Here is a 12771-nt window from a genome sequence, read left to right on the forward strand (position 1 = left end):
ACTAGCCATGTGGGAATGCTGGATAGGGAGACGGCTTTTCCCTTCCCCCCGCCCCCCCTGTTTCTGCCGTCCAAATAGTCCCGACATTAAAAAGAGGCAACGATAATCAGTTTAAGGCTTTGAGAAATTCAGCGATGTTGAATATTAAGAAGCTGCTGCATTTTTAATCAGCTACATTATGCAAATGAGGTGCTTATTCTCCTTCCAGTAGTGTTGAAATGTTGTCCAAGCACCTCAGCCCACTCGCCACCATTTTGTGCCCTGGGACAGTCTAACCTCTGCTCCCTTGCGTTTCCCACAGCGCGCAACGAGCAGGAGGAGTTGGAGGAGAAGCGGGAGATAAAACGCCGACTAACGCGAAAGGTAAGGCAGGAAAGGAGTGTCCAAAAGACGGTTCAACTGCCAATTCTATCTAAATAGGTTTAGAAAAAATACTGCATAACCCCCGTGCGCAAACAGCGTGCCAACTGCCAAACGCTCCCTGTTGTTCTCTAAGGTGTTGGATGTGACAGAACATTCACACAGCAAAGCAAAAAGCACAAAAATTACTCGCTCGGGGTGAGAGGAGAGAAAGGTGTCACAGCACTATAATACCCAAGGTCACCCCAGGAGACGATCGCATCTTCAGTGCCCTTGGCCTATCAGTGACCCAAGCCAGATTATCTCTGCCCCACAGTGAGGTGTTGGGCATGTTCCTATCACCTTGAATTGCATAGCAGCACTGTCTCCTGCACCTGCTGTCTCTACAAACACCTTGCTGTCGTCCCAGGGATTCGCTGGAGCAGCTGTAGAGTTCTGTACTTGCTGCCGCTTCGTGAGCATACCGCAATGATTGGGAGCTCATGCACAACTACGAGTCTTTCATTCTCGTAGTAAAAAAATAAGCCCTTTATCCCACTACCAGATGTAGTAATTTAGCCCCAGGGGCTAGTATTTAGTCAAATTCACTAGTCTGATCAGTCAGTATAACTTGGTGGTTTTAGAAACCAAGCTCTATTGATGTTTAGGTTACCTTCAGTTCAGTAGCGTTCAGGCCTGATTTGCCGCCTCCTGGTCAAAGGTTGACGTAGTGTTCTTTGCTCTGTACAGTCTCTACTCCCAACGCACTACTCTATCATGTGGAGTACAGTATAACGAGGTTGTTTCAGAAACCAAGCTGTATCGAAGCTGGGAAGACACTGAACCTAGTAGCTTTTAGAGTCCTGACCAAGGATCGGTTTATATAGTATAGGAACAGGTGGGACCTGATCCTAGATCAGGGTTCCTACTCTGAAATGTCTGTTGCATACGGTCCCAGATAGTTACCGATCCTCTGTTTTGTTCCAGCTGAGTCAGAGGCCCACGGTGGAGGAGCTGAGACAGGCAAAGATCCTGATCCGCTTCAGTGACTACGTAGAGGTGTCTGACGCCCCGGAACACGACCGGCGGGCAGACAAACCCTGGACACGCCTCACAGCAGCCGACAAGGCAAGTAGTAGTGGTGGGGATGGATGGGTGGGTTAAGAGATATTTACTCAGCGCTTTGTTAGGCATTGTCATTTAGCATCAAATGTCCTTTGAGGTTGTGTGTGTGTGTGTATATATAGCTTATTTAAAGTCGGTAGATGCTGCAGAGAGAACCATGTATGCCTACAGAACACATGCACAGCCCTCGGGAGCATATTAACATTTTCAGCCTCACAATGTGGATCTTCCCATCTCTTCCTCTATATCTATTATTTAGGTCCAAACAAAGGTTCAAAGCCTGTTGTTGTACTTCCCCTCTGCTGTTATAGCCTCTCTCTCAGCAGACTGCCCTGGATCAATCCCTCTCTGTTCTTCAGTTCAGAGCTCAAAGCAAAGCATAATGCAGAAGTTCAATGCTAGGAGATCTGTGCTCGTCTCCTCACAGCACTTCCAGTGCTGCTGTTTATTCGTTCAGATGTCTTCGTTGTTGTCTCCCCCCTTACCACTCCGTGTCAACACCCCCGAGCAATCCGCCGTACGCCAGCTGTCAGAACATGGTTCTGACTTTTTAATGAGCTCTGTCGTTCTGAGAAGAGTGAGCCATTCTCTCCCTCGGTTATCCCTGTGACGTGAGCAGCAGCGCTGGGATCCGAGCATACGGGGTCAACACCTGAGGACCATTTTGGGCGGAAAAAAAGCGAAGTTCGCTAATTCTGCCTTCCGTTACACAATGTTCTCCGGCGTTACGTAAGACTGTAACGGGGGAGAAGGACAGACACTGCCGCAGGACCTCTCGCCCTTAACTGCACACGCTCCGTTGACATTAGATTGCTTTCCTGGCGTCTTACGTTACCAGAAGTCAGGGCTGTTATGTCTTCCTGTTTTCAGTTCAGTAGCATCCGACACTGCTCAGGGGATGAGATGACGAGATGTTCCCCTGTGTCATCCTGTTAATTAGACTTGTCCGTGACATCGCCGGCCTGTGTTGGAACATGCCAGGGGGATTATCCAAAAGTCCCGACTGAGTCGCCTATGTCGTTCCTGGAAGATTGAGTCATCCTTTTTGGGACAAGATCATTTTAGGGATTTATAGCATCTAATCAGAGACAAAGTGCTGGTTGCACAGTGCAAAACTTAAAGGAGGTGCCTCCGGTGTTATCTCAATAGATTAAAAGCAAGGGGAAGATGACGAGAATTATTTGAGTCATTTTGTAAGATGTCATTATTCACCCTTGTAAATGTTGAAATCTCATCCGCCTGATGCAGCAACTTGTGCTAACCAGCCACAGAGTAGGAGGGGTGATGGTGCCGCGACGCAGCTGGAAATCGCAGGATGGGGAGGGGTGTAAGACGATGCGAGCACACCGGTTGCAGACTTCAGGATGACAAGCTAATGCAGACAGTTTGCTTAACAAGTTCTCCCACGATGTGAAGATTCACTGTCTAAAATATGCCTAGCTGGCACTTTCCTGTTGCTCCATTTCTCAATGTGAGTGGGAGGGGAAGGGGTGGAGAAATGAGAGAGAGAGAGAAGAGTGTTTAGTGGAGAGAATTAAGTTTATTCACTCTTGACCTTAAGAAGCGAGTAAATTATGTATAAAGTGTCTCTAAAAGGACACGGCGCAAGACTGCGTGACTTTCTTTTCGTCTTGGCACTAACCCTTTGTTTCCCCCTCTGTTTGTCCCTTACAGGCAGCTATACGGAAGGAACTCAACGATTTCAAGAGCAACGAGATGGAAGTGCATGAGTCAAGTCGCCATTTAACCAGGTAAAGAGCTGTGCGTTGGCGTGTTTTAATGCTATGCATTTGTAAGCATAAACACCCCTGAATGTCATGCTGGAAAAAAATGGCTGTACAAACCTGTGAATACTTGATATATGTTTATAGCATACCTATAATAATGGAGTTGCAATATGTGACCTTTGGAATCTGTACAAATGGCAGTATTTTCTGCTCCTTTCTCCCTCAGGTTTCACAGACCATAGACCATCACTGTCTGATTGGAACGCTGGACAGACTGGCTGTTTTCCACTGAGAACCATAAGTGCTGGACAGTAAATGGTGCCCATTTCTACAATAAGGCCATGTCTTCTGATCTGAAATGCCTTTCAATACCCTGCAACTGAGTTGGTCGGTAGCTTCCCCTCCAGAGACAAACAGTAGATGGACACCTGATTTAGTAGCACATAATCTACCCCCCCCCCTCAATTCCCACCCATCTTAACATCTTTTCTTTCTGTGTAACTGACTAGCTGGTCCCACACCCCAGTGCTGAACGCTCAGGGAAGCACCTCCGTGCTTTGGGGATGATGGTAGTGGGATAGGCTGGTTGGGATTGGACACCTGCCATCTCCATCATTGACTGGCTGTGATGACACCTGTGCCCCTCCCTCACGGTGTCATTCTTGGCTGTGATTGATCTGTTGCTCTTGGTGAGAGGAGCCTCCACTTCCTCACTCTCTCTTCATCAAAAAGGACAGTTTTAACCCGTCTATCCATGGACCTTGGGAGAGATGGACTTCAACCACTTGGAGAACGTTATCCTGGCTTGGTTAAGATTAACCTAGTGTTGTTTGTAGAGTCACCTGTAGTGTTTGAATGGTGAAAGAGAAAAAGAAGTGGGGGATCCATACGACACTCCAGAATTGTGTGCAATATTTTTCCTCTGCTCTTCTTGGGTTATAGCGCCCTCTGGGGCTCACCCGGTGTCATTATGTAATCTCACCTCTACTTCTCCCCAACATGGGCAGTTCAATTCCCACTGTTACTGACAATGTTGTCTATTGCTAACTGTGAATTTGAGAGTGCAGACAATATTTTTGTTTTGTTTCCACTCTCCAAATATACATCGTGTTTATACAGACATGAAAGTAACAAGAGAATCACACTTCAATTTTGTCCATTTCATGTTGGGATCTTAAAAGGGTCAATTCAATGAACAATGCAGCTGGCAGATAGTGCATTAACTGTATATATGTGTTAAGGTTGAACAGCTTTTTAAATCATTTTAGTTTAGTTTTTAAAAGTGGTGCTTTGATTTTAAACTGAGTTGTGGCTTCAGGGGATGTCACAGGCCTCTGATGTTTGAGTATAGACTTCCTCCTGGAAGAGAATCTGCTTCCCAAATGGCACCCTATTTCCTATAAAGTGCACTACCTTTGTCCAGAGCCATATGGGCTCTGGTCAAAAGTAGCGCACTAAATGGGGAATAGGGTGCCATTTAGAACGGAACCCTTGGTTTGGCGTCCAGGAATACTTTATGGTTTTTATTATTCATTGTTGACGATCAAGCTTTTCTCTCGTTTTTGCATTCGTATGTTTAATGAACTCTGCTCATGTGAGTGCCCTGCACTTGGTTCTGTTTTTTGGGGGGGATTTTGTCTTTTTTGTTTGTTTCCTGTGTCTATTTAAGAACAAGCAATATTCTTTCTGCCTCTTGGCAAACTGTATGAAGACCCTGTTTTTTAGTTTGTTCTCGTTTTCTTACTGTGGATATTTAAATCAGAGTATTCTTTTTCTTTTTTTTACTCTTCTTGTAAATGGTCCTCTCTTTCATTTCAGTTTTTTTGTTGTGATTTTACAAAATGCCCCGATGGTCATATCGGGATTGGATTCTTATTGGCCACTGTTTTGAGTTGTTTTCAAATGGTACCCAATATGCTTTACTCTTAAAATTGCCATATGAAAACGTTTGCTTGTCATAAGACATAGATTAGTTATGGTGAAGGGCCAGACGGGTCCATGGACCTGCATAGGAAAACGTTTGCTTGTCATAAGACATAGATTAGTTATGGTGAAGGGCCAGACGGGTCCATGGACCTGCATAGGAAAACGTTTGCTTGTCATAAGACATAGATTAGTTATGGTGAAGGGGCCAGACGGGTCCATGGACCTGCATAGGAAAACGTTTGCTTGTCATAAGACATAGATTAGTTATGGTGAAGGGCCAGACAGGTCCATGGACCTGCATAGGGAAATGTATGAACAAAAAGACATGCTCTGTCATTTTGAACATCGTTGTAGTTCTGTGAGAAGATGCCCCAATGAAATTTACAAAAACATTCTGGAACATAGAAGGTATTGCACATTTGGTTATCAGCGACTGGGTCATTCATTATATGTTATATTAGTTTGACGCATTTATGTTCAACATATTGCTTAATTTATTACACAGGTTATTCTCATTTACAATATTATCCTGACGTGTTTATCTCATTTTCTTTGGGGTACCTTAAGGAAGTAAAACCTTACGTTTTCTGCTCAAACCAGCTACCTTTTTGATTCCAGCATCATGCCACCCACATGTTTTCCCCCAACACGTTTTGGGCATTTTTGTAGAATCTTAAAGATTTTGATCATTACCTTGAGGAGGCCCTTCTCCATTTGTCTATTGACAAATCGCCGCATAGCATGAGGGATGGTGTCATGTTGGAATTGAGGAATGTTATAAATTCCGCAATAAACTGTTTTTCTGTTACGTGTACGCGGAGAGAATTAAGTCATTTGAAAATGAGCATTATTCTTCTTCTCCTATTTGGAAATATAGATTCCTTTCCATTTGCCATGTGAATGACCACCATGTCTCTATTAAACATCATTATGTATGTTCCAGTCTTTGTACGATCATTTGTTTGACGTATATTATCACAAACATGGCAATATTACCATCAGAGGCTATTGGGTCTATGGCTGCCCAGGAATTGTAGCTAATGTGATTTGAGTAAAATACTTACATAGCCTTACTACTTTGGCTCTCATTCCTTCCCCTTTATCCTCAAAGCATATTTTGTGTCGGTATCTCATTTATGCTATTGGATCTTTACATTGATTACAACCTCTTCAGTCTCTCATTTGAAGAGGTTATCCCACAGAGATCGTATAAATCACTATGTCATTCTATGGGTTATCCTCTCGTTTTATGGGTTAGGGAAGCTCCTGATCCCGAATAGTCTGGATGTGCCACTTGTTTTGAGTTTCATATTTAGATTTGACTATTTAATTTCAAACCATTCAAACTGTTTTCGTCAACTGAAAAGTCAATTTTTTTGACATGGTATAACAATCACATGGTTCTAATGGCCCTGGCCACCCCGTTGGCTATTGTCTTTTTAATACTTCCATGACATGCAAGTATTCACACTGACATGTTTAAACATCTCACAAATAAGTTTTGAGTATACTTAAAGGTCCCTTGTTACACCAATAGAGTAATGTATAATTAATCCTATGTACAGAACTACAGGAGTCTCCCATAGCCTACCCTCTGTCATGCTTTACTTTGCACAGGTGGACAATGCATGTAACAGGTAGACCTGATTTTGTGTCTGTCCAATAAATATTTTACTAAAAGGATTTTCCCAGCAGTCACCTTTTTGACTGGTGTCAATTTATTTCAGCGTTTCAGTCGTACTCCAGGACTCAAAACAGTTGGCGAGCCGTTCAGGCATAGATCACCGAGAGCAGCACTGGTCTGACCTGGGAAAAACATGACCCGATAAGAGTGATGGAAGACGTTATTCCACGGCCTCTGCGCCTTATAGGAGCCAAGAGTTTAAATCAAGTAAGTCAAACTGTTGTACTACTCAGCCTAGTTGTTACACTGTAACCTACTAACACTGTGGGTATAGTTTATTTTTTTTAAATGCTCAAACGTCGGGATATAAGTATTTTGGTCTGGATGTGTCAGTGTAGTTCATACATGCATAACGTGTGAGCAGAATTACTGTTTTACTTCAATTTGCCATGAAATCCCTAGTTTCAAAGCAACTGTTTTTCTGGAAGCTGTGCTGTGCCATATTCCCTACATTTTCCCCAATGTAGGCCAGCCCCCTAGCAATTCGAGTTCTAGCCAGTGAGCTTCAGCCCCTGGCCCTGTTGAGTGACGGCTAGCAAGATGCGCACACACAGCAGAGTGAGAGCGAGCGCGATGACATGGTGCACATACGTGACGTAATAGGCAAAATTCAGGGGCCACTTTAGGCTTGCGAGCGCTACTTTTAGAATGATTGCCAAAAAAGTATACAAATGTACCAAATAATCTCTTTAAGGGTCTGGGGTAGCATTCGGAACAGTGTACAGTCAAGCGTACTAAATTATTAATTGAATGACTTCATTAGAATAAGGAAAGAGTGTTTGTACTGAGCTTCAGCAAGTGCCTGCACACCCTGTGGGTCCCCAGACCATGATTGGGACCAGGATTATTGTCGTTATACTGAGAGGAAGCATCACTAGGTGGCAGAAGAGGACAATGGAATATCCTTGAGGACAGCAAGTTGGCCAGTAGTTGTGGCCTTGTGAAATGGCGTCCTGATGAGATGGTGCTCAACTGAAGTTGATGGTCATCACTGGTCAAGAAGACTCATGTTATTTTCCCATGGTATTTGATGCAAGCACAAATCCTAAAAAAAAACTTCTGCTAGATATTGAATATACTTGTATTAGTGTTGGGAAATGCAAGTTCCGTCTCCTATTGTAACATTTTGATATAGGCTTTAGAATGGTTTTATGCTTGATGCACTTGACAAGTTTATTTTCCAGGTACAGTAACTTTAATGTCCTACATAGTCAGAAAGTTGAATCCGAGGTGTCAAACAATTCCACAAGAGGGATATTCACTAAGGACATGGGCAGTGCATAAGGTTGTTGCACATATAGTGTCTTCAGATGGTATTCAGAACCCTTGACTTTTTCCATATTTTGTTGTTTACAGCCTGCATTTAAAATGGATTAAATTTAGAGAGAAAAATATAACTGGCCTACACAATGTTAAAGTGGAATAGTTTAAACTTCTTATTTTTTACAAATCAATTTTTTTTAAATGGTCTTAAGTCAATAAGTATTTATGGCAAGCCTAAATTAGCTTAGGTGTAAAAATGTGCAATAAACATGATTTTTGAATGACTACCTCACCTCTGTACCCCACACATACAATTTTATCTGTACTGTCCCTCTGTCGAGCAGTGCATTTGAAACTGTTTCAACCACAAAGACTGGGAGGTTTTCCAATGCCTCGCAAAGAAGAGCAACTATCGGAAGATTGGTCAAAATAAAAAAGCAGACATTGAATATCCCTTTGAGCATGGTGAAGTTATTATTATTAATTACACTTTGGATGGTATATCAATACACCCAGTCACTACAAAATATACAGGTGTCCTTCCTAACTAATTTGCCGGAGAGGAAGGAAACCACTCAGGGAGTTCACTGAGGCCAATGGTGAATTTAAAACAGTTAAGAGTTCAATGGCTATGATAGGAGAAAACTGAGGATGGGATCAATAACATTGTAGTCTGTACAGAATAGAAATGTTCCAAAACATGCCTCCTGTTTGCAACAAGACACTTAAGTAATACTGCAAAGCAATTCACTTGTTGTCCTGAATACAGAGTGTTATGTTTGGGGCAAATCCAATACAACACATTACTGAGTACCACTCTCCATATTTTCAAACAGAGTGCTGGCTATATCATGTTATGGGTCTGCTTGTAATTGTTAAGGACTAGGGAGATTTTCAGGATGAAAAAGAAATGGAATGGAGCTAAGCACAGTCAAAATCCTAGTGGAAAACCTGGTTCAGTCCACTTCCCACTTGACACTGGGAGATTAATTCACCTTTCAGCAGGACAATAACCTAAAACACAAGGCCAAATCTACACTGGAGTTTATTACCAAGATGACAGTGAGATGTTCCTGAGTGGCTGAGACACAGTTTGATCTTAAATCTACTTGAAATGCAAGACCTGAACAGAGTTGTCTAGCATTGATCAACCAATTTGACAGCACTGAAGGAGTTTGAAAAGAATAATGGGCAAATGTTGCACAATCTAGGTTTGGAAAGCTCTTAGAGACTCAGGGGTGTGAATATTTATGTCAATTAGAATTCTGTATTTCTTTCTCAAATTTGCAAACATTCTAAAAACATGTTTTCAATTTGTCTTTATGGGGTATTGTGTGTAGATGGGTAAAAATATATAGAAATATCATTTTTTTAAATTCAGTCTAACACAATGTGGAATAAGTCAAGGGGTATGATTTAATACGCTCTGAAGGTACGGCAGAAATGTTGCCCTTTGCTTAAATTATAAGGCTCTACCAAACAGGAGCCGTATTTCTGTGTATTACATATCTATTTACACCATTCTGAACATTGTCTCCTGTGGGCATTCACTTCATTTGGGAAATGTAGTTTTTACTTCGGTAATCCAACATGAAATCCTTACATTAAAATACATTTCCCAGAAAGCAATACCGTATTGCGCCCCATTCGTCACATCATGAATATATATCGTTCTGTATTTGCGTAAGCGGTCTCCCGACGTTCATTTCATATTCTACCATAGTATTCAGTGTAAATGAGACACACAGTCACGTCTCCGCCCTTGTACCGATCTCAAACTTCGAGTCCAGACTCTTTTAGCGGATTTCCTTGGTAAAAATGTTTTCGGGTACAGCAGGGGAGGTTCCAACTGGAGCACGAAGGCAAATAAGTGAATGAAGAGCGGGATAAGTACACCGCCCAGCCGGCGGATATTTACTGTATTGTGCTCCTATTGACTCGCTTTTTTAATGTAGAAGGCTGATGTTAAGCGAAGTACGCACGGAGATTTAGTGTACTTTTCATTTGCCAAAATGGAAAGTGCGCGGACTGTCGTTGATATAGGCTCGGCAGATGTAAGTGCGAATAAGTTTAAGAAGACTATTGGACTGTCTGTCGCTCAGGGGACGCCTGTGGATGATGGCGGTGGAAATGTGGCAGCCTCTCTTCTAGATATTAGAAATTCCCATGATGCGTTGGGGTCTAGTGCTTCGAATAAAAGTAATGGAAGCACATCTACGAATGGTCGGAGTTTATCCAGTAACTCCAACTCGCTCCTGTTGAGACGGAGGAGGCTGAAGAGGAACCTCTCTGCAACCACTGCCACCTCAGCTGTCACTGCCGCCTTCGGCGCCAAGATGAACTCGGCCATCTCCTCTGCGTCTCTGCATACTCGGAGTCTGGATAGGAAGACGTTGTTGAGGCATCGGCAAAACATGCAACTACAGCCTTCAGATAGAGAGTGGGTGCGAGGGGATCTTCACAGGGGATCCATACACGTCCACGATAAACTCACGTCGCCTTCATATCCTAGGCCGGTGGTGTGCACGATGGATACTACAGCCGGCGAGATGGCGCTCCGTATGAGCAAACTCTGCAGTAAGTCGAGCACTGTATTGCGTATATTTTGTAAAGACAACTTAAAGACTGATCAAAACGGCAACTGTAATGTGAAGTATACATATAATGACGCCCAGTCTAAGCTAAAGGAAGATGGAAGTATCAAGTGCAACCATTCGGGACCCCCAGAACTCAGTGGCGGCCTATCGGACCAGCCAAGTGACAGGCTGAGACTACTGCTTATGGAGAACGGCGATGAGAGGCAACAGGATTTAGATGCAAAACTTTTTACTCCAGACTCAGAGTCGCAAGATAATATAACTAACTCGTCGGATCTGAATTCTAACCTGGATCCTCCTAACGGTTATGATTCAGAACAGAGGCTGAACGGACTGGACAGCTACGGGCTCAATTCTGGTTCAGACGTGGAGAGCAGCAGTGCATTCGATGACCTCAGCAGCTCAGGGGTCCGGCTCAGTGAGCACCGGGACTCCCTCAGTGACGACATGATCCTGGGCACAGACGCATCCATCCTGAGCCCTACTTTTGATCGAGCCATGGACGGCCACGAAACCTATGGAAGCTCCTCAGACGAACAGGAGCTCGACTGTCCTACCACAAACGTTGACCCCATTCCCCCCAATGGCAACACTGTCGCTGCCAACTACAAGTTTAGCAACGGTGGGGTGGCAAACGATATGGGGGCAGGTGACCGACTCAAACTTCTCAGCCTGGGCAGCCTGCCACCCAGCAGTAGCAGTCGCTCATTGTCCCGGGCCTTTATGAGAGTTAACACGCCCAACATCCAAGAACCTGACAATCGGCAAGGAGGTTTGAAAACAGGGTCGGGGGCGACCGATCAGGATAGGGACGCAGCAGGAGACACCAGTCCCACACTTTACGTTCAGCTCCACGGTGAAGCTGTCAGGAGGCTTGGGCAAGACGAAAGGCCTCTCCAGATCCAGAATGACTTTCTCTTCAAACTGGGATTTAAGGACCCGTGGCGCGTGCAGGAGGAAGGGATGAACACCGAGCTTGGCTCTCTGTTGCGGTTTTACGCAGGTAAAAAGCCACTTGCTCAATGATTGTTTATGAGGCGCTGTTGTGTGAAAGATGTGTGGATGTTATTACACCAGGCCTTATGTTGACACATGGTCAGAGAATCAGTGGCCCCTGATTTAATAGGCGTCTCTTGAAGTTGGTAAGAGGGGAAAAGCCATGGACCTTGTCTTCATCATTGTGCACAATTCACTTTCTTGTGCATTTTGTTCCATTTTTGGTGATGGAGTTCAAGGAAGGAACTGTTGCACCTAATGTACACTTGTGCATTGGTACACACCTCCCTGCATGTCATTCCAAAGCCTACAATGTCTATTTGTATTAGAGAATGGCATTAGTCTACATGGTGCAGCTTAATGCCATGTTATACCATTGTAACTTTGATCTCGGTCTACCCTGCAGGTGCTCAAAGTTAACCCTTCAGCACCTCGCCTCTCCTTATCCCCTGTGTAGGAACAGACTATTGTCCTCTGTTATAATGCCCTGCAGATGGTATAGGGCGGGCCCATTCTTCCCTGTTGTCATTAACTGTGCACTTTGACAGGCGAGGTGAGCGTAACAGTCCATATTCCATGCAGGACGATAATGATAGGCAGATATAAGACTCTGGGAACAAATGTTGACAAGGTAAGTAAGTAAGGAAGTGAAGCTCACCACACTAACTGCTTATCCAGTATCACCATAGTGTGTGTGTATAGCTCACACATATTTTGAACACCCGTCACCTAACGTGTTCAGGCTTGCCGACCAGGCCTGACTGTGTGTATATACTGGCATGAGGTGTTTTAAGATTAACAGGGAAGCTCTGATTTGGTCAAAGTTGCCCTGCTGAAGGCAGTAGGGACAGTCTCTTTTTTAAAACATTTTTAGTGTGGTTGTTTTTTCCCTCCTCTCCCTCCGTCTCTGTTGAACCGTGGCAGCACACTCCGCTCCCATCGACACGCATGATATGGCCACAAAGCCAGCGCTGCAACTTATGGCCCTCAGACATGGGCCCTGTTACAGCTTTGGCCCATTATCATTGCAATGAAAGGCATGAATGCCTGTGTGGGCGGATGGATGGATGGGGAGAGGGATAGAGGAGTGGATGGGTAGAGAGAGAGGGATGTA

At 44.0% G+C, this 12771-nt stretch overlaps 3 protein-coding genes across 10 annotated transcripts in view; 2 read left to right on the top strand and 1 right to left on the bottom strand.

Annotated features, from left to right (window-relative positions):
* Positions 1-6800, top strand: part of LOC118394767 (phosphatase and actin regulator 1-like) — an 82637-nt gene extending 75837 nt beyond the window's left edge. For all 8 annotated transcript variants that reach the window (XM_052463851.1, XM_052463855.1, XM_052463852.1 and 5 more), the window contains 4 exons: positions 302-363; positions 1327-1471; positions 3143-3215; positions 3418-6800. In XM_052463851.1, coding sequence (XP_052319811.1) covers positions 302-363; positions 1327-1471; positions 3143-3215; positions 3418-3433 — 296 coding nt within the window. In that variant the 3' untranslated portion in view covers positions 3434-6800. The remainder of the gene's footprint in view (positions 1-301; positions 364-1326; positions 1472-3142; positions 3216-3417) is intronic.
* Positions 1-12771, bottom strand: part of LOC118394762 (solute carrier family 22 member 23-like) — a 457726-nt gene that overhangs the window by 420927 nt on the left and 24028 nt on the right. The window lies entirely within an intron of this gene.
* LOC118394770 (PH domain leucine-rich repeat-containing protein phosphatase 1-like) overlaps positions 9767-12771 on the top strand; it is a 75827-nt gene continuing 72822 nt past the window's right edge. Inside the window, exon 1 of the mRNA XM_035788306.2 lies at positions 9767-11664. Coding sequence (XP_035644199.1) covers positions 10077-11664 — 1588 coding nt within the window. The 5' untranslated portion in view covers positions 9767-10076. The remainder of the gene's footprint in view (positions 11665-12771) is intronic.

This window comes from Oncorhynchus keta, chromosome 15 (assembly GCF_023373465.1).
Source record: "Oncorhynchus keta strain PuntledgeMale-10-30-2019 chromosome 15, Oket_V2, whole genome shotgun sequence".
Classification (NCBI taxonomy): domain Eukaryota; kingdom Metazoa; phylum Chordata; class Actinopteri; order Salmoniformes; family Salmonidae; genus Oncorhynchus; species Oncorhynchus keta.